Below are 21,738 nucleotides of genomic sequence, written 5' to 3' on the forward strand. Positions count from 1 at the left end.
GACAGAATCATGTGTTTCTGTGGATGAGAACTTATGCATCATTATCACATTTTTTTTTTTGTCTTCAAGTTTTAGAAGTAGCTCCAACCAAGGGAAGATATCGATAAGCTGGAAGGTATATAGACGAGGAACCCAGTCATCTTTTCAGCCCATTGTAGAGACTTGTACCCTTTTTCCTGTCTTTTGCATCCTATTTATTTTTGTCTAACTTATCTGTCCTGCGGGATAATGATGAGCTCATTTTTCACACTACATTGTGTTTTGTCATATATCTTTATATGTTTAATGTTTTTCTATGTTTTTGCCCATGTTGCTTGATACCTATAGAACTTTGGTACAATATTTTAATTATAAAAATGGTACATATTCAACAGGTACATTTTAGGAAGTAGAGGAGAGTATAAAGAAAAATTTCAAGTCACTTCTAATTCCCATTGTCCCTAATTATTATTAACATTTTAGTTTATTACCTTTGAGACTTTTTTCCATGTGTATTTCTTTAATATATTTAATATTGTCCTGGGTATTAAAATTTTATTTTCTGCTTTTTTTTAACCTAAGATTTTTAACACTTTCCCCCTTAAAACTGTTCAGAAGCATTAATTTAAATATTCTTATTTAAATTTACTTACTATTCCTCTTTGGTTGGGCATCTTAGATTTCCAGGTTTTGGATATTATGAATAATATTGGGACATAAATATTTTCATTATTTCTTAAGGATAGATTATCAAAAGTGGAGAATCACTAGGTCAAAGATATGAGCAGTGTGAGGCTCTTGATGCAAGGCAGAATTGCTTTATGAAGTGGTGGTACCCGTCTGAATCCCCGTGGCCAGCTGAGGGCCATCCTCTCCCACTGCTCAGGGTTTGATGCTGTGTCCTTGTTAGGCGTCGTGCCTTTTGTCATCACATGCCTTCCCTTCCGTGGGCTCCCTCCTCACTTCCGTCCTACGGCACAGTGATGTCGCAACTCCCCCTGTTCATCTCAAATTTGGTTGCAGTGTCTTAGCACAGACCTCCTGGGTTCTCTGGTCTGCAGGCGCCTCTGGGGCTGAGTCTCCACAGGGGGATTTGGCTGCTGCTTTGTTATGATCTCTCTGGTCTGACGGCTGCCAGCATCCTTTATGCTTCCCTCGTGTTTATGCTTCCTCCTTCTCTGGCATTTTACCTTCCGATGGTCCGCTTTGTTTATAGCACTGATTACGATTTCAAAGGTGAACATTCTAGTTTTCATTTCACTAGTGACTTCTAAAACACACATTTTTAACATTTGTAACTCTTTAAAAATAATTTTAATCATCGCCTGAGGATATGTTTTCATTAATTTTAGAGAGCGGGAAAGGGAAAGAGAGAGAGAGAGAGAGAGTGAGTGAAAGAAAGAGTCATGTGAGAGAAACATTGATCAGTTGCCTCCTGTACACGCCCCAACCGGGAATGGGACCCACCACCTAGGTGTGTGCCCTCACTGGGAACACGTCTGGGGTACAGGACAGTGCTCCAACAAGCCACCCAGCCAGGCCTCTAATTCTGTCTTTAAACCTCGCTGATAACAATAGTTCCTATTCTCTTTTATGGAATTAGGGAGATTTTTGGGATTTTCCATTGTTTTTCCAGACTTTCACACTTTGTTCATTTAATCAGTGTAATTAAAGTGTAATGATTAGTGATTACTCTTTTTCCTTCCTGACTTCTGACTTAACTGCTTCATTTGGTGGGTGATCACCTTCACCTCACATCCTCCCTATTGCTGCATTCTTTTTTTTCCCTTTGTTCTTTTTTTTATTTAATAAATCTTTATTGTTCAGATTATTACAATTGTTCCTCTTTTTTCCCCCGTAGCTCCCCTCCACCCAGTTCCCACCCCACCCTCTGCCCTTACCCCGCCCCCCCGCCACTGTCCTCATCCATAGGTGTACGATTTTTGTCCAGTCTCTTCCCACACCCCTCACACCCCTTTACCCCGAGAATTATCAGTCCACTCCCTTTCTATGCTCCTGATTCTATTATATTCACCAGTTTATTCTGTTCATCAGATTTTTTATTCACTTGATTTTTAGATTCACTTGATAGATATGTATTTGTTGTTCATAATTTTTATCTTGACCTTTTTCTTCTTCTTCCTCTTCTTAAAGAATACCTTTCAGCATTTCATATAATACTGGTTTGGTGGTGATGAACTCCTTTAGCTTTTTCTTATCTGTGAAGCTCTTTATCTGCCCTTCAATTCTGAATGATAGCTTTGCTGGGTAGAGTAATCTTGGTTGTAGGTTCTTGCTATTCATCACTTTGAATATTTCTTGCCACTCCCATCTGGCCTGCATAGTTTCTGTTGAGAAATCAGCTGACAGTCGTATGGGTGCTCCCTTGTAGGTAATTAACTGTTTTTCTTTTGCTGCTTTTAATATTCTCTCTTTGTCTTTTGCTCTTGGCATTTTAATTATGATGTGTCTTGATGTGGTCCTCTTTGGATTCCTTTTGTTTGGGGTTCTGTGCGCTTCCTGGACTTGTAAGTCTGTTTCTCCAGATGGGGGAAGTTTTCGGTCATTATTTCTTCAAATAGGTTTTCAGTATCTTGCTCTCTCTCTTCTTCTGGCACCCCCATAATTCGGATGTTGGTACGCTTGAGATTGTCCCAGAGGCTCCTTACACTATCTTCATATTTTTGGATTCTTTTTTCTTTCTGCTTTTCCAGTTGAGTGTTTTTTGCTTCTTTGTATTTCAAATCTTTAACTTGATACTTGCGATCCTCTAGTCTGCTGTTAGGTCTCTGTATAATATTTTTTATTTCAGTCAGTGTATGCTTAATTTCTAGTTGGTCCTTTCTCATATCCTCGAGGGTCTCGCTAAATTTATTGGCCTTTTCTAGAAAATTCTTATAACCATGGTTTTGAACTCTATATCCAGTCATTTGCTTTCCTCCATTTCTTTCATTTGTGATCTGTTTCTTTGTCTCCGCATTTTGGCTGCTTCCCTGAGTTGATAGAGTGGCTTTGTGTGGTAGGTGTCCTCTAGGGCCCAGTGGCTCAGCCTCCCCAGTTACCTGAGGTGGACACTTTTGGTGCACCCCTTTGTGGGCTGTGTGCACAGTCTTGTTGTAGTTAAGCCTTGATTGTTGTTGGTATCACTGGGAGGAATTGACCTCCTGGCCAATTGGCTGTGAGGATCAGCTGTGCCTACGCTGGGAAAACTTCTGTGCTGGAGACACCCTTATGAGACAAGACTTGCAAAAGCCTCTGTGCTCAGCTTGGATGGGGTGGAGTCTCAGGGCGGAGCAGACAGCATTGGTTTCCCATCAGCCCTGCCCTAATAGGCCCCTGTGTCTCAGTGTCCCGTGGTAATTGCTGCAAGCACCTCTGAGAGAAAGCCGCCCTCGAGTTCTGCCCACTGCCAGACAGTCCAGTTTCTCCCCGAATGAGTCTGGGTCCCCAGAGTCTCACCTGGAACTGGAGTTCAGCGCAGTCAGGAGCTTTTGTCTCCCTCCCTCTTGAGAAAGCCAGCCGCGCACTCAGTTGCCAGTCCTCTCCACGCGTACATCTCAGTACCTCTGCCTCCTGCAGCTCCTCTGAGTCTCAGTGTGCTTTTCTCTTTCCTTCTAGTTGTAGAATTTCCACTCAGCCAGCCTTCCTGTGGTTCTGGATGATGTCTGTTTTGTCTTTTAGTTGTAGTTTTGAAATTGTTGTGCGAGGCAGCAGTTTAGGTGTTTACCTATGCCGGCATCTTGGTTTCTCCTCCCTATTGCTGCATTCTATCTCTGATGCAACCTAGATGGTTTGGGAGAAATTCCTGGGCATTCTTTGCAGGAAAGGTGCTCATCTGGTCAGGTTTCATAGATCTGCAGATTTCCGAATTATCTCCCTATTACTCTGCAAATGAGGAATTTGTCCATGTGATGCAGAGTTCCTAGACCTGACCCTTCTCCTCTGGAATATGGAGCGGCCTCTCAGCTGAGACATCAATTGTGGAGGCGAAATGTGTAAAAGCTGCATTTTTACTCCTTTGAAAATAACTTGTCTTTGGAATTCATCTAACCAGTTACATTTACTGATCCCTGACCAGACACACCCTCAGTCCCTGGTCTGGGTGCTTCTCACCCACTCACTTTAGCTCATTTTTCTGTTTGATGACTCTGGCAGCCTTTCTCTGTGTTTACACTTTTTACCACGGATCTTCTTGTTCGTTTGTCCAGGGCCCATTGATCACTGGGTTGTGAATTCACTTGTCTGCCGGGAAGGATAATCAATCATTGCAATGCATTAGGCTACCAGAAGCTCACCTACTAGTACTTTCTGCCACAAATTCATTCCCTGTCAGGGCCTCTCTCCAGCGTGCCGGGTCTGGTGGAGGGTCCGGATGTCCACCCCCCACACCTCCCCATCTGTGTGCCCCTCCTTTCAGCCTCCCTGCACCCCATCCCTCTTCCCCTGCTCCCTGCCTCCATTTCTCCATCTGTCTCTAGCCATGTTTCCTGTTGTGCAATTATTGCTAATTAATTCCAAGTCAGAGTGATGGATGGTTTCATTTGCTTCCTTGTTTCCCTTGCCTTGCCTGAGGAGGCCGGGCAGAGATCCAGGGTTCCCTGGGGCAGGTGGCTCTGGAAGGTCAGGTCTGCAGAGGCGGCGGGAGAGCAGCGCCGGGGATTGGGGACCAGCGTCTCGCAGCACGACGTCATTTTGATTGTTATCGTCCTTGAGTGACCCGGCTGAACCAGAGTGCTCTCCCTTCCACTTTGCAGCCAAAAGCAACTCAACTGGTTCCAGAAACCTTGAGAAATGTCTTAGCTGCAGGCTCTTAGCAAAAGTCTCACATTTCAGAGCAAAACTTGTAGAAAACCTTCCTCACCCACCTTTTCCCCGATGTCTCTCCTTGAAGCCTGTCTCCCTCCCTCAGCTTCCCCCCGACTCTCCTCTCGCCCTCCCTCTGAGACTGAGGCTCGGGCACCCTCTTTGGGGAGTCAGTTTAAGCTCTCTGGGTGCTTTTGATTCTCATCTATCCTTTCTCTGATTAGCGGTGTGCAGGCCCAGGAGCCCAGAGAGTCGTTCTCGGAGAAGGAAGGGGGAGAGGAGGTTGTGAGTTCTTCTCCCCTAATGCTTTATCTCTGTCAACAACAACATCAGGAACAATACCACTAATCATCATCACTACCACCATCATACCACCACCACCACTGTCACCACCCTATCATTACAACCATCACCACAACCACCATTGTCACCGTCACCACCATTATCACAACCCTCACCCTCACCACTGTCACCATCATCACCACCACCACCATCATATTACCACAACCACCACTGTCACCACCATATTATCACAACCATCACCCTCACCACTGTCACCATAACCACCATCATCATATCACCACAACCACCAATGTCACCACCATATCATTACAACATCACCACAACCACCATTGTCACCATCGTCACCACCACCATTATCACAATCATCACCCTCACCACTGTCACCATCACCACCACCTCCATTATCCAACCATCACCCTCACTACTGTCACCATCACCACCACCATCATATTTCAACCACCACTGTCACCATTGTCACCACCCCTATAATCACAACCATCACCCTCACCACCATTACCATTGTCACCATCACCACCACCATCATATCCCCACAACCACCGCTGTCACCATTGTCACCATCCTCATTATCACAACCATCACCCTCACCACTGTCACCATCACCCTCACCATCATCACCACCATAACCACCACCATCACCACCATTATCATCACAACCATCACCAGTCACTACCGTCACCACCACCATTATCACAACCATCACTATCACCACCACCACCACCATATCACCACAACCACCACTGTACGATTGTCACCACCTCCATTATCACAACCATCACCCTCACCACTGTCACCATCACCACCACCATCATATCACCACAACCACCGTCACCATTGTCACCACCACCATTATCACAACCACCACCTTCACCACTGTCACCATCACCCTCAACATCATCACCACCATAACCACCACCATTATCATCACAACCATCACCATCACAACCATCACCATCACCACCACCAACTTTATCATAGTAGCTACTGTTTATTGAGTATTTGCTTCCTGCTGAGGCCCTGTGCTGAGCATTTTATGTACATGTTGTCACTTAATCCTCACCATGACCTTGTAAGATAGCTACTACAGTGACTGCTGGTATGGCTCTAGAGGTCACAGAGCTAGTAAGAGGTGAAGCCAGGGCTCAAACCTTGGCCTGAGTCCATGCCCCGGCCTTGATCCAGGAGCTCGATAGCCTCCAAGATACAGAAGGCAGTAGTGGCGTGGGCTTCCCCCTTCCCACTGTAAGGCAAAGCACGGACCCCAGGTGCCCCTCCAATTGGGCCAGACCCCACACCCACGTTCCTCCCCAACCCTTAACCCTGGCTGTCCCTTCTCTGCCCTCCACAGGTGTATGAGGGAGGAAGCAACGTGGACCAGTTTGTGACCCGCTTCCTCCTGAAGGAGACGGCCAGTCAGATCCAGTCGCTGCTGAGCTCCGTGGAGAGTGCAGTGGAGGCCATTGAAGAGCAGACCAGCCAGATCCGGTGCGTCCAGGGGCCCTTGCAGGGTCACATGGGGTATGCCGTGCACGTACCAACTTGCGACTTGGCTAGGGATATTTGTGTACTTGAGAGCTGGGTGACTTTGGGCAAGCTGCTATACCTCTCTGTGCCTCTATTTCCACGACTGTAAAGTGGGGACAATTATATACCCACCTCCTTAGTGCCTGTGAGGACTGAGTGAGATATATATGCTTAGAAGAACGCCTGGTGTGCGTGCAGTACCTACATACGATGCATACAGTTACGACTGTTTCTCAGACTCTCATCCATTTTACCACGTCCCCACACCACTCACATTATTCTTTACCCAAGACTATTCTATTGCTTGACTTACTTTTGAAAACTGGAGGTAAATTTTGGAACCTGTATGTGGTTACCATAATTGGAGAATGTGCCATAAACGAAGTCGCTGTCCAACAGCACCTGCTGTCAGCTGGAATCCTGAGGCCGGCTCCCGCCTTGTCAGAGGCTGGGACACCGTCCAAGGCACGGGGACAGGGTGGCACCGAGTCACTTTCTCAGGAGGATTGAAAGAGAGATGGAGCGATGGTTATTGAAGTATCATTTAAGGCCTTGTTTGCATGTCCTTGAAGCCATGGACAAGCTTCTGGGGGTCCCCCCCTTTCCTGGGGACACTGTGAGGTGGTTAGCCTAGAGGAGGGGTGTTCTCCTGTCTGGGCAGTGCCAGTTCTGGGCTATGAGTCCTTGCATTTACTGTCCCGAGTTGAGACAGACTTCTCTTTGCCTGCTCTTTCCAGAACAGCTGATGTGCCCGGCAAAAAGGGGAAATAAAGGCATGCAGATAGACACGAGCAAGGGCCAGGTGTCTGGTCCAAGCATCACTGACCCTTGAATTTCCGTGTGTGGCCGCGGGTTTCCCGGGCAGAGGCCTGGCGTGGCAGGGTGTTGGTTGCTGTGTGGGGTTGGAGTGTCTTACAGTCGGTTGGTGAGGAGCTGGTCCCAGTAAGGTGTGATTGCAAAGCTGCTCAGTGATACGGTTCCCGAAATGTGTCTGCTCGGAACACCTGCAGCCAGTCACCCGGGAAATGGGACATGCAGGTCCGGGGCCCCGGCCGGGCCCCCCGAGTGGGATCCCTGGGAGCTGAGCCCAGAGCTCTGCACTCGTGATCGCTCTCGCGCTTCTGAGGGTCCCGTTAGCCACAGCTCTGGGCGCCGACACTGAGAGTTCCTTCGTTTTCTGTCACTGTCCCGATTAAAACTTGCCGTCTCTGTCCTGCTGTAGAACAGATACGATTGCTGCACTTTGCTCGTTCCATCTCGTCTGCCCCCATTGGGGCCTCACTTTGGAATGTCGGTGGTGGGGTGGGGTGACACGTCTCGTTGGGAGACACATCTCCACACACACTCCCACTCTGGCCCCAAACCTCAGCTAGTTCAGCTCCCCTGGGCTGCAAGTCCCCATCCTGCTTCCGGCCCGGATGAGGTCAGTTCCCGGAACAAGCTGCGGGTTCAAACCCTGCCGCCCAGGGACTCCGCTGCCCCGTTCAGGGTCCGAGGGCCACATTTAATTGGCTGCTGGTTGTAGAGCCCCCAGGATCGGACCTCAGAGACTCCGCCAGTCTTTCTGGCACTGCAGGCGGGGGCGGGGGGGAGGCTACCCTCTGCAGGGGGCTTGTGAGCTTGCAGGTTCACAAAGACTTGACCGCACAAGGCAGCACTGCCCAAGGCCGAAGAGCTGAGACCGCGCGTGGTGGCCGTCCACAGGGAGCATGCGTGTGCTGTGTGTGGACACGCGTGTCAGTGTGTATTTGTATGCCTGTGGTGAGTTTCCCAGCATCTCTTCGCGCATGGGTGTTCGACCTTTGCCAAGCATTGGTTGAGTCCCTGCTGCTGTGCCAGGCACAGAGTTTGGTGAGCTGAGTGTGCCTGTCAGGGCATGCGGGGGCTGTGCACGTGTGGACACGTGTGTGCGTGGTGGGGGTGGGGACAGGCGGTCAGGTCCCTCTCTAGGACCTGCTGTTCTGTCATATGCCTCCTCTCGGCCAGGTCTAAGGCTCCCCTTTTCAGAGAGAGTACAAACCCAGCCCCCTCCCCCGCCGCCCCCATCTCTCTCTCTCTCTCTCTCTCTCTCTCTCTCTCTCTCTCTCTCTCTCTCTCACACACACACACACACACACACACACACACACACACACACACACAGACACGGCACCACGTTGGCTCCTAGTGAAGCAGGCAGGGGGTAGGGAGCTGTGAGCCACTGGGTGGGGGCGGGGACCTGGAACCGAACCTCCTGGGAACAGGGCCTGGGCTGAGGCCTAGAATGGGGCTGAGTTCATATCTCGAGTCAGTCCCTTGGGCTGCGTGGTCTTGGCCAACTCATTTCCTCCTAAAACAAAGGCATGAGGCCCACTTCACGGGGACGGGCTCCATGGGGCGAGCTGCACGTCTCAGCCCTCAGTGGGTGCCTATGTTTGTCAAAGTTGCAGAAGTGCTCAGGGCCCTACGGCCTCCCTCACCGTGTGTGTCTCTCCCACTCGCACTGCAGCCAGAACCACGGCAAGCCCAGCCCTGGCGTGGTGCAGACCTGGTATGGAAGCCCCAGTGCCCCCTGCGTCCCCAGCCACAAGCTCATGGCCACAGAACGAGAGAGGAGCCTGCCTTCTGGTGAGAGCAGGCGGTGGCCCGGACTGGGGGCATTGGGTGGGGTCCTGGGAGCTCCCCTGCCCAACATGGGTGTCTCTGTTCCTCTTTCTCAGTCACCTCAGACCCCAAGGAGGAGGGCCTGGAGGCCCAGATCAGCCGTTTAGCAGAGCTAATAGGACGGCTGGAGAGCAAGGTAAGGTCGCGGGCCCCCACCTCCATCTCTCCATTCCCCAGACCCCGGGAGGGCTGGGTTAGGCCGAGAGTTTGGGGCAGAAGTCAGGGAGCCTGGGAAAGGCATCACCCAGTGGAGCGTGGAGATGGAGACTGAGATAAGGACAGACCCCAGACTGTGCCCAGTGTGCAGGCTCAGGGAGAGGGGCCTGGGGGGAGGAGGAGCTGTGGGGTGGGCGGGCACAGGAGGGGCATCGCAAGGAGCAGACAGTAGCCAGCAGCAGCGTGGGTGGAGGGGACAGAGCCTCGGGGAGCTGCAAGGGCCTGAGGGATGGTGACGGCCCAGGAGAGATGAACGGTCTGAATGGCCAGCAGCGTGTGAGCTTTCAAATACGACATGGCACGTCCACAGATAATAGAAGACTCGGCCTTACAGAGACCAGGTCATGACTCAGTAGGCACTCCCAGTGCGCTGTACCAGTTTCCCGGGGCTGCCACCATCACGTGCCGTGCACAGGCTGTGCTTAAACGTTTATTCTCTCGCAGCTCAAGGCTACAAGTCTGAGATCCGGGGGTGGGCAGGGATGCTTTCTGCTGAGGCCTCTCTCCTCGGCGTGCAGACCGCTGTCTTCTCCCCAGAAGACACATGGTATCCTCACATGGTGTCCCCTCCTCTCATAAGGACACCAGTCATACTGGATTAGGGCCCACCCTGTGACCTCATTTTTACTTAAATACCTCTGTGGTGACCCTATCCCCACATGTAGTCACATTCTCAGGTCCTTCAATTTGGGGAAGACACAGTTCAGCCCATAACATTGACCATTGCTTGGAAGAAAGAAAACGGGTTGCCTTCAGGTTTACCAATGGACTCAGATATCAGACGGCCCTGTTTGAAGCCTGGCCACTCCACTTAGCAGCTGTGTGACCTTGGGCCAGTGACCTACCCTCTCTGAGACTCAGATTTCTCCTCTGACAACAGAGAAGAAAAACAGAATAGCACCCTCACAGGGTTGTGCTGAGGAGTCAAGATAACGATGTCTTTAATGCCTTAGCACAGAGCCTGCTGTGAAGCTAGTATGTAACATTAGCAATGCTAGCGTTTATTATTGGTCGTTCTGGTGCTAAAAACTATAGAGATGTATACACCACACCCATCTATCTACATAACCCAATCATCTCAGAGCCCTGGGTTGCAGCAATTTTACATTTCTCTGACTTTTCTGAATTTCTTACATCTTTTGCAGAAGGGCAAAAAAAAAGTACTTTGATGGGTTTGGGGGTTGGTTCTGAAGTATTGGTGGGGGCAGGAGGAAGCCTTGGGGGGCAGAGGGAGGCCTAGGTGGGAAGCAGGGAGTTGGAGGAAGTGGCAGCAACCCCACCTGCAGGGCTGAGGCCCAGGTGGGATCTCCCCCTCTTAGAGGGAGCTGCTGGGTGGGAGCCAGCGGTTCGGTGGACCCAGTGGCCCGGTTGTCATAACAACTCCTCAGGCTCCCGGAGAAGGAGGCTCTTTGAAGTTTATTTTTAGCGCCCTGGTCTCCTTAACAACAGGCAGGGGCAGGCTGGTAACCGCTGAGCACCTGGGTGTCCTGGAGACGGGGCGGGGCCCTGCTCGCCGGCCTCTGATTGGCCCAGGTCCCGAGTAGGAGCCAATCCAGGGCCTCCTCCGGGCCCGCCCTCTATGAGCCAACCAGAGCCACTCCAGGTTCTGCCTGGGCCTGGAGGGTGGGGCAGACGTGGGTGCCACTGAACCTCTCCCACCCTCCCCTCTCCTCCTCCTCCTGTGGCCCTGCCTGCTGGGAAAAGCCACAAAGCCAGTTACAACCCCCGCCTTCTAGGAGCCCACTTAGAAGGTTGTAAACCAATGGAAACGGATTAGCCCCTGGCGGACACCTTGGCTGCCCACTAAGGTGTACACCGCTTGTCTAGAAAGTCAGCACCCTCTCCAGGACCAGTGGTGTAATTTACAGGGTCTCGTGCAAAATGAGCGTGCAGGACCCCTTGTTCAATTAAGAATTTCAAGGCGGTACCTGCACAGGTCACAGGCCAACACATCTGCCAGTCTGTTTCCTTAAAAACCAGCGATGGCACACACGTGCTCTGAGAGAGGAAAGACGCAGCTGTCCTCTGGGGAGGTGGATAAGGATAGGCACAGAGGTTTACTGGGGTGCCCACGTTAAAGGGAGCAGAACCAGGAAGAGAGAGGCCCCAAGTTCAAATCCAGGCTCAGCACCTAGCCAGTTTGTGTGGCCTCTGGAGCCCAGGACTCTCTGCTAAGTAGTGATCACTGAGCATGCCTGAGCGTCCTGGCCCTGATGTGGACGCTAGCATGTGGCCATAAACAGCATGCACGGGTTCCTGCTCTCCTGGAGCTTACAGTGGGGCAGGGAGTCTGGGAGTTAAATAAGGTGTATTTGTAAAGCATTTAGCCCAGGGCTGCGGAAGGCCAGTGAAAACAGACACCCCATTTAGACCATTCAATTCAAGGGGCATCAGGGGTTAAGATTGGGGGCGATTTGTAAGTTGATGGGGAATCTCAGGGCTATTGCCAGCAATTATGGCAAAAGCCCGGCATCTTGGATTCGAGAATCTTGAGTCCCATTGCTCTCTCCCCCAAGGCACCCTCCTCCCCCTACCGCACCCCCCCACACCGCCGGAAAATGGAGTCTCCTTCATGGCTTCTGCAGTAGATTTGCTTGGTCTCTGTGGCTCCCAGTGCCCCCAGATGCCAGGGCCAGAAGGGATCTCCCCCACTTCCTGTGGTTGGCCTCCCAGCCTGACTTCCTGGGTCCCCTCTGAGCCAGCACTGTGCATGGGGGGTGGAGTGAGCCCTGTCCAGTGAGGCCTGGCCCCTGGAAGCTCCCACTAGCCTGAGGACTCGAGCCCCTGGGACCTTGGTGTGGAGGGGCTGGAGCTCTGCAGTGGCCCTGGGTACTCTGGTATGATCGTGGAGATCCTGGAGGCCTCCCTGATGGAGGTGGCCTTTGTCTCCAGCATCACTGTATGCTTTGTTGTTTCAGACCCTCTGGTTTGACCTGCAGCAGCACCTCTCAGATGAAGAAGGCACTAACATGGTGAGGACCCCCTCCCCTGAGGCCTCCCTTCCCGCCTGGGGCCCAGTCCCTGCCTGAACCCAGGACTCAGGATACAAGCGGCTCAAAGGCCCTGCCACCCCATCCCCAGGGAGCACATGGGGGAGATGTGGCCCAGCACTTGGGCCCTCCCCTTCCACAGGTGTTCCTTGAGATACCAGGGCTTTGGTAAAAAGGCTTGGCCTGGAACCAAGTGATCAACAGGATAGGGACATCAAAACGCTGATTTGATTGGAAATGAATGTTGCTGGTCACTGGTTTGTTGCATCTCAGCCCTGGATGCCTTGCAGGCAGCCCAGCACCTCCGAAGAGCCTCTTGACACACCCTGCCTGTTTTTCAGCATTTGTGGGCCTACTACCTGCATTTGGATTTTTAGAATTCTTGTTCCTTTTTAGCCAGTGTTCATATGTAAGAATGGAAAGCATGTGTGCATGGGGTTTTGTTTTATTTTGACCCAATTGTCCTGTCTTCTCAGGAGGGAGGTGTGGGGAGGCTGGGGTCCTGTGGGGAGAGGGCTGTTAGGGAGCCCGAGGAAGCTCACTCACCCTGCACCCCACAGCATCTGCAGCTGGTCCGGCAGGAGATGGCCGTGTGCCCTGAGCAGCTCAGCGAGTTCCTGGACTCGCTGCGACAGTACCTGCGGGGCACCGCTGGAGCCAGGAGCTGCTTCCAGTGAGTAAGCTGTGGGCGGGGTGGAGGACAGGGCAGGACCTCCGAGGACAACCCATACCCCCGGGAAAGCCTAGCAGGGCGGTTAGGAGAGCGGGTCAAGTCCTAGCTGAGGCTCTTCCCCACTGTGCAAACGTGGCGAGTGACTTCATCTCCCAGGCCTCAGCTTACTCATCTGTAGAATGGGAGCACTGACTGGACCCACTCCCTGTGGCTGTTGGAGGTGTAAATGGAATAAGGAATGGGAAGGGCTTAGGCCAGTGCCTGCTGAGCAGTTGGGGCTGCGTAACATCAGCGGCTCCTTTTACTATGTGGCTGCCCCTCAAGGCCTCACCCTCTGGTCCCTGCTGCTGAGGCCTGCATTGCTTCTCGGCAGAGCTGAACCAGGTGGCCGTGGCCATATCAGATTGGGCCACAAAAGACAACAGCCCTCACCCTCACCCTCACCGGGGGTGGTCCCAGAGGGCTGTTGGCACAAGTCGCTGGGCCCTCTCCTGTCCCAGGCCCACCCATCTGTGCCCAGGAAGTAGCCGTGGCCTCTGTGCCATTCTCTGCCCCAGTCCTCCCTGTCCAGTTTGCCTTCTGCACCCTGAGAGCACGCGCCTTCACCCTCTCCCTGGGGAGCCAGCTGGGGTGCAGCGTGAATCAGGCGCTGCTGTTATTGAACATGTGGTCTAGGTGGCGGGAGAGGACAGAGGAAGAGGGGTGGTTCTGAAGGGTGATGGGTGCTGTGGAGGCCAGGAAGCAGGGTCCTTCCAGAGAAGGAAGGGGCTTTGGGGAGGGGAGAGGCTGTGTGTGCACTGAGGCCTGCGTCTGGAGCATTCAGGCAGCAGAGTCTGAGGAAAGGCAGTGTGGGCTGGAACCAGCTGGTGCCACTGCCTGGGAGGCAGCAAGGTGCCATGTTTGAGAACAAGCAGGTATGTCTGGACAAGGCGACAGAGCGAGGGCCCGGGGTGGCGGGCAGGACGCACTCCCGCGCTGCTCGTCTGGAACACAATGGACCGTATTGGAGATGTGCAAGCAGAGTGAGACACGGGCTGGCCTCTTGTGTGCAGCAGGGGCCAGGGAGAGGCCCTGGGGTCACCCAGGGAGGGGCATGGCCTTGGCACGACATGGTTAGAGCTGGGAGCTGTTTTGGAGAACAGTGAGGGGTGTGGAATGGAGACAAGGCGGCATCTGAGATTGTCTGGCTTCAGAAACTCGATAGAGGTTGGTGTGTGATGACCTTGAGGAGTCAGGGAGGTCAGGCGTGCTGGTGTGGGAGAGTCACGTTAAATTCGAGATGCCGCGTAGGAGTGTGGAGATCCTGGGAGAGGGCGGGCTGGGAGTGGTGGGCATGCAGATGGCACCAAAAGCCACAATAGCAGTGTGCTCACGGCGGCGGGGGATCAAAGGGCCCAGGGCTGGGTGGGGTGGGGCGGAGAGGGGCCTAGCTGCCCCTCCTCTGCACACAGGCAGCACGCAGTAGGGCTTCATACTCTGTGTCCTTCCTGTACCCCATGCCAGCCTGCTGTGTTTTCCTGGCCATCCAGAGACACCCCCCCACCCCCAAAACCCAATCAGTGCCTCATTCTGCTGCAGCTACAGACTTAGACGCACCAAGCTGCTCCGATGACCTTCATCTGTCGCAAAGGCAGGCCCATAAGCAGCGCTTTCTGGATCTGGCGAAAGGCCATGGCTACATCTGATCAGTGGGCGGCTCGCATCCCCAGTCCCCCAGGCTCTCATCAGATTACAAGCCCGCAGGCACCTGTAATTTTAGCTGGAGCCTAATGAACTAATGATACTATTAGCAGCCTTGTTTCCCTCCCTGCATCTGTCCTGGTGGCGAACCTGGGATTGCCTGTAATTACACAGCAGCCGCCACCATGACAGCTCTCCTCCGAGGGCTGCGGGGTTCTGTTCTGCTGAGCGTGGGAAAAAGAGAAGCAGCTGGGGGCAGGCAGGAGGCCAGAGGGGTGGTGCTAGCGCTGATATAATCGTGGCGGTCAGCCCTCAGTGCCCCCAGCTCTGCCGCGTTCTGGGAAGCACCCCCAGTCCTATGTGAATCAAGGTGAGTGGGCTGCTGCTCTCACAGAGGCAATGCGGGAGTGACTGGGCCTGCAGGACCCCCGACCCAGCGGGGCCCTGCCCCAGCCTCAGTTGGCCAATTCTGACCCACAGGGTTAAGGATTAAATGAAGGCGATTATGAAGGAGAAAATAAATATTCAGCCTTTAAAATGACATCTCATTGTAATTCATTCAACAAACATGAATTGGCCACTGTCTGGGGCCAGGCCTTGCTCTGGTGATGGGACAGGTGCTGGCCCGCAGGCTCTGGGTTGTTCCCGTCAGAAAGGCAGCAGCACTGTGGCTCACGGCCTTGGGCGGGTGGCAAACTGGGTGCCCCAGCTTCTGCCAAGCTCTCATTTCCAGGGTCTGAGGGTATCCCGTAGCCTGGCTCTGGGGGTTTGAGGGCAGTGGTGGGGGACAGAGGGATGAGGGAACTGAGTTCCAGAGGAGGGCAGCCCAGGCTAATCCTGCCTCCAACCTCGCCCCTCCCCTTGCAGCATCGCCGCTGGGAGGCTGTCGGACGGCTTCACCTTTGTGGTCTACGAGTTCTGGGAGACAGAGGAGGAGTGGAAGAGGTAAGCACACAGGTCCACTAACACCAGCCCCTCTCCTTGTCCCAGACAGTGTAGAGGGGAGGGTAATGTGAGCCCAGTCCCAGCAGCACCCACCACCCAGAACGCTGGCCTCACGGGCTTCCTGTGCCCTGGAGCCAGTGGGAGGCAGCATTTCTCAGTGTAGGGTGTGACCCCCTCAGCTGGGTCCTGAATGCAGGGCCCTGGGATCTGAGGCCAAGACCACTCCTGTTTGAAAGCTGCTGCCCCAGCGGGAAAAAACCCAGGAAAGCTGTCTCATTAACGATGCTCACTGAGGCAAGAAACAGGCTCTTCTCCCTCCCAAACCTGCCCCTCATTCTCTCGGGCCCCACAGATCAGCCTTCCTGGGGCCTCGCCTTCTTATCTTCACATGATGGCTAAGCCCACATCAGGTGTGTAAGCCCCAGCCTCAAGGGCTCACCAGTGCCCCATGGGTTACAGGCACCTGCAGAGCCCCGTGTGCAAGGCGTTCCGGCATGTCAAGGTGGACACGCTGAGCCAGCCGGAGGCCCTCTCCAGGATCTCGGTGCCAGGTAGAGGGCAGGTGGGGGGAGGTCTGGGATAGCACTAGGGGTGCCCCAGTGCCCATAGGAGTAGCAGCCTCCGCCAGGCACAGAGGGCTAGTTAAGCAAGGGCAAGGCCCAAATCCTCCAATGACCCTTTATTCTGCCCCCTTAGCTGCCAGGAATTCTAGTCCACAGATGGGTGCTCAACATCAGTGCCAGGTGCGCAGAGGGTCCGAGAGGTGAGGAGGGCAGAGACACAGGTTGGCCTACAACCTTGGAACAACAGGAGAGGCCACAGGACAGGGCCTCAGATAAGACCGGAGGCCGAAGTCACTAGGGAGGTGGGCCCAGAGCCCATGTGTTGTGGGTCTGTGCCAGAGCCCTGCCATGGGCCCTCCAGTCCAGGGCAGGCCCCCACCTTCACAGCCCCACTGCCATCCCCTCCACAGGCCTGTGAGTCACAGCCCAGCACCCAGTGTGGGCCCGGGGGGAGGAGGGATGTGCTGCCCTTCACTGCAGCGCCCATGGGACACGGGGAAGGGGCTACAGGTCCCCAACAGCCTTCTCTGCTTAATGTCTCTCTCCTGCCCCTCACTAGCTGCCTGGTGCACGGTGGGCCGAGACTGATCTGCTCCCCAACGCCCTGCGGACGAGCCTGGCACCCTCCCTCTCTTCTTATAAAGGTCACCCCCCTCTTTTCTAGAAACTTTGGTATATGAGCGGTCTTTTCCATATACTTCCAAACAAGAATGTATTTTCCCACTGTTTGAAGTGAAGGCGAACCCCTTCCCCGGCCTCCTCACACCCCCCACTACACCGGCCTTCTCTGGCCTCACTCCTCCCAGGCCACACCTCCGCCTCTTCCACTCCCGGTCTACATTCCTCTACCTGGTAGGAGTCAACACCCTGTAGTGCCCAACCTAGGCCTGTGCCAAGTCTGCACACAGCCGTAGCGCCCACGTAGCCAGTGCCATGCTAGGCGAACAGCCGCCGCTGGGATAAGCACAAAATAAACTGCCGTTGGGAACAGTCACGTGCTGTGCTTCTACTTGTTTTCTAGTGATAACAGCTGGAGGGGTGAAGCCATTGGGATGCATGGGGCCCTCATTAGCCATGAAACCTGGTTCAAGGCACCCTGAGCCTCGGTTTTCTTATCTGCAAAATAGAGGCACTAACCCTATGTTGACAAATAAGTCTGTGCCTGGCACCAAGTCAGGGTCCTCCAGACCATCCCCAGTGCCCGCCGTTCACTAGGACTCATCGAAGCCACGAGACCACGGTCACAGATGATGGCAGCAAAGGGAAGCGGCAGGCGTGCGGGACAGGTCCAGGGCATGCTGCCTCCTCTGGCTGCCTGCAACCTTGACACCCCTGCCACCTCCTCATAAGGTTTGCTGTCGATGGCTCACACAATAGCAGTAACACAACATGGGTTTGTAGGAAGAGTGAAATGCTAATTCTGGTCCCAGCGGTGCATCTCTGAGCCAACTTTCCTTGCAACCAGCCCCTCAGAGCCTCTCTTCCTCATCTGTAAAGTGGGGAGAAGACCCCTACTCTGAAGATAAGGAACTGCCTGGCTCATGATGATGCCACTGCACTAGGCCCTGCTGGCGGCATCGGCAGGCATAAGAGCTGCCCCCAGCCCACCTCACCCAGAAGCTGGGACTGTTCCAATCAGCTCAGCTATTTAAAATACTACTCACAGGGGGCTGAGGCTGTTCGGGGTGCAACTGAGGAACACTGCCAGCTGGGCATGTTCCATTTCTTCCACACATCACACCGCCCGCCCGAGCTTTCCCCACGTTGTAGCATCTCTGCTGATTGCAGCCCACAAGCAACTTAGAGCCTCCTCGATTCCGAGTGGGTGGAAATAGGCTCTGAAGAGAACAAATTTCAACCCTAAAAGGTATGCGAGCTCCCACTTAATTTACACGACGGAGTCAGGCACTTGGGAGACAGTGACTCCCTCGGTGCTGCCTACGCCATCCTATGATCAGCAGGTGAGAAAATGGAGACGGAGAGGGCAAGCAACTCACCAAAGGTCACACAGCAAGTATTTCCAAACCCAGAGCTATCTATCCCCGATCGGGTATCCTAACCCTTGCACCACACAACATAGATATGTGGGGAGAAACAGCTCCAGATGAGTACGTTAAAATCCCAGTCAGCTTCCTCAAACAGTTAAAGACGGAATTACCATATGACCCAGCAGTTCCACTCCTGGGTATGTCTGTATGTACGGCACCCAAGAGAATTGAAAAGACGCATTAAAGCAAATGTGCACAAATGTTCCTGGCAGCACTGTTGCCAACAGCCAAGAGGTGGCAACAACCCGCAGGCTTACAACTGCAGAAGGAGAAATAAACGGTGCTCGATCCACACAATGGAATATTATTCCGCCACGAAGAGGAAGGCAGTTCTGACACGCTGCAACACAGATGAGCCTTGGAAACATTCTAAGGGAAAGGAACCGAACACAATGACCACAGATGTGTGATCCCATTATACAAAGTGTCTGGAAGACAAACCAATAGAAACAGACTCTTGGTTGCCAGGGGCTGGGGGAAGAGGAAGTAGGGCGTGACTGCTAATGGGCGTGTGGCTTCTTTGGGATGGTGGAAATGTTTGGAACTAGACACAGGTGGTGGTTACACAATGTTGTGAATGTACTAAATGCCACTGAATGGTACACTAAAGTGGTGAATTCTATGTTACACAAATCTCATCCCAATTAACAAAAAAAATCCAACCAACTCACCTGCCCAAACAGAGAAGTGTACCACCTGCATTCAGTGGCCGCTCCACACCCTTCCCATGTCCAGTCAAACCCCTAACCTTCCTCGGGAGGCACGAGGCAATCCTGAGTGGGAGGTGGGCACCCCGGGCTGTGTCCCTGCACAGTTACCTGGGGCACCTGGGCACGTGGAAAGGTGCTTCCCCAGGAGCCTCGGAGCCCCTGCAGCCCACGTCGTTCCGAGAGAACTAGTCACCTAGACTACAAAACGCCCCTTGGCCATGTGCACATTCGTTAGGAGACATGGAGGTCTCTACTCAAGCACAGGTGTGACCACTGACCAGGAACTTGTGACAGGCCAGGCTCTGTGCCATGGGCTTTGCAGGCATGTCCCAGCTCCCCGTCATGGCCATCCTGGGCAGGTGTCGGGAGAATGAAGAGGACTCAACCAAGGTTCTGGAAGGAACAAGGGAAGAGGGGGGCTGCTCACCGGGACTGAGGAAGGATGCCCAGGCTAAGGAAGAGGGGGACAGGACTGGGAAGGGGCAGACAGGCAGCTCAGGTCCTGGACTCAGAGCCCATGCGTGAAGTCCAAGTATGTCCCTCAGCCCTTCCTTCATCTGGCGGCTGTTGGAAACTTGGGGGCACCACTTAGTATTGGAGCAGGACAGCCCACGGGAGAGCCCATACCTTCTTTTCCTAGGTCTGACATCAGAGGGGGTATCCCAGCGTGCATTTCTTTGACTGCATTGTGTTTTTGCATTATGATGGCTGATTTGAGGCTCAATCCTATGAGGATCACATCTATATCTGTCACAGGAGAAACAATCGTCCCCAGTGGTAATGTTTGTCACCCCTTATACAGTATCACCTCATCTCTTTGTAGCGTTTAATGTCATTCCACTTCCTTCCTGATGTGCTTTCCTGCTTTTGGGTGAACTTAGCGTCCTCATGTTTCCCCTTTTCCCTTGGCTGCCAGGAAGCTCAGTGTTTACTTGCCTATGTCAACGTAGGTTTTCTGGAAATAAAACTACTGTTTGGCTTCCCCACGAGCTGCTGTAGATACAGTATCACCTTTAATCCTCACAGTAAGCCCACATTGCATCATATAAATAAGCATGTTCCATTTTGCTGGTGGAGAAACTGATTCTTAGGTTTGTAAACTTCCCAAATCTTGAGATATTAAATGTTTAAAACTTAGTAGTCTAACTCCAAAGCCAATTCATACACTGGCACAACCCTTACCCATCCTGCTTTGTTCTTCTCTATGACTCTCTGAATGGCCCCAGCACAGCCCAGCAGTGTGGCCAGCACCGAGGCACTTTCAGGAAGCACGCAGGGTGCCACCAGTAAGCCACTGGCCATCTAGTCTCACTGCCAGCACTGGGAGGAGAAATGCTCCTTTAAGCAGTTCTGCCCTGACACACGTCCTTGTCCGGGAGGACACGGTGGCCAATGAACACAGGCTGTGGCAGGGTGAGGGGGGATGGGCACAGGGTCCTGTGTCCCCTGCCCTGGGTCAGAGTCTCCACCAGCAGCCAGAGTGGAGGAGGGCAGAGGGTCCATCCCTGCCCATGGGGTCAGGCACAGCAGTCCCCACCCCCTTGGCCATTCGAGGAGCGAAGTGGAAAGGAAACAGATGAGGGAATTTAACCCAAAACTGGTCCCGACTGTAACTCTGTACCTTCAGGACAGGCAGCCTTGATTTTTCCAAGCCTCAGTTGCCTCACCTGTGAAATGGACAGGTTTGAAAACGTTATGCTAAGTCAAAGAAGCCAAACACAAAGGCCACATAGTACATGAGTCCATTGCATGAGGCGGCCAGACAGAAATCCGTGGAGACAGCAGATGTGTGGTTGCTGGGGACTGGAGGGGTCGGGGGGGGGAGGGGAGTGGCTGCTGGCGGTGCAGGGTTTCTTAGGGGTGATGGATTGGAATTGGACATCAGTGATGGCTACACGACTCTGCGTCAATTAACACCCATTGAATTCTACACTTCAAAGGGTGAATATTTTAGTATGTGAATTATATCTCAAAAAAATTAATGCAGGTGGACAAGCTGGAAAAACACACAAAAAAACGGTTCTATCACCACTGCCCTCTCATGGTCACATACACATTGCACGACACACAGAGAACCTACCCTGCGGGAGGTGTCCTGGGCCGTCAGCCCCACACTGCTGGCTTCCGTCAGACGTCCGAGGGGGAGGAGTGGCCTGAATCCAGCAACATGCCAGGCCTGTGCAGGGTCAGCACCTGGGGGAGCCGCTGGACCTCCCCACCCCATCTCCTCTCCCCTCCCTGGCCCCAGGGCAGGCCCTCCATCCCTGTCTTCAGTCGCAGGTGTGACGCCTCACTGAAGAGCTAGTCTGGGTTCAGAAGGGTCTGCTTGGCTTGTAGGCCCTTCAGGTCCAGCCAGTGGAGGAAAGGGCTCTCCCCATTGGAGCGTGGGCCAGGGCCAAGGCTGTGTGGCCAGTTCTGGGCATTCATCGCCTTGGGCATCTCCCACATTCCCTGTGCCCTGGCCGAGGACCAGCCTGAGTCCACCTCCATGTCTAGTGGATGCCACCAGAAATCCCTTTTGGGGCTGTGTGCTACCCTCACCCTGTCTTTGGTCCTGGTGCCCCAAAGCAGGGATGTCTGGGCCTCAGCCCCCTGAATTGAGTTGTGTATCCCAGAAATATTAAGTTCTGTCCCTGGAACCTG

General features: G+C 53.3%; 1 protein-coding gene across 1 annotated transcript in view; it reads left to right on the forward strand.

Moving 5' to 3' along the window:
• Window positions 1-17,329, forward strand: part of NECAB2 (N-terminal EF-hand calcium binding protein 2) — a 33,318-nt gene extending 15,989 nt beyond the window's left edge. The window contains exons 6-13 of the mRNA XM_080643753.1: window positions 6,452-6,588; window positions 9,116-9,234; window positions 9,327-9,406; window positions 12,405-12,458; window positions 13,037-13,149; window positions 15,697-15,774; window positions 16,234-16,325; window positions 16,897-17,329. Coding sequence (XP_080499879.1) covers window positions 6,452-6,588; window positions 9,116-9,234; window positions 9,327-9,406; window positions 12,405-12,458; window positions 13,037-13,149; window positions 15,697-15,774; window positions 16,234-16,325; window positions 16,897-16,925 — 702 coding nt within the window. The 3' untranslated portion in view covers window positions 16,926-17,329. The remainder of the gene's footprint in view (window positions 1-6,451; window positions 6,589-9,115; window positions 9,235-9,326; window positions 9,407-12,404; window positions 12,459-13,036; window positions 13,150-15,696; window positions 15,775-16,233; window positions 16,326-16,896) is intronic.
• The last annotated feature ends 4,409 nt before the right edge of the window (window positions 17,330-21,738 follow it).

Source organism: Plecotus auritus (genome assembly GCF_963455305.1).
Source record: "Plecotus auritus genome assembly, chromosome: 10".
In the NCBI taxonomy this organism is placed as follows: Eukaryota; Metazoa; Chordata; class Mammalia; order Chiroptera; family Vespertilionidae; genus Plecotus; species Plecotus auritus.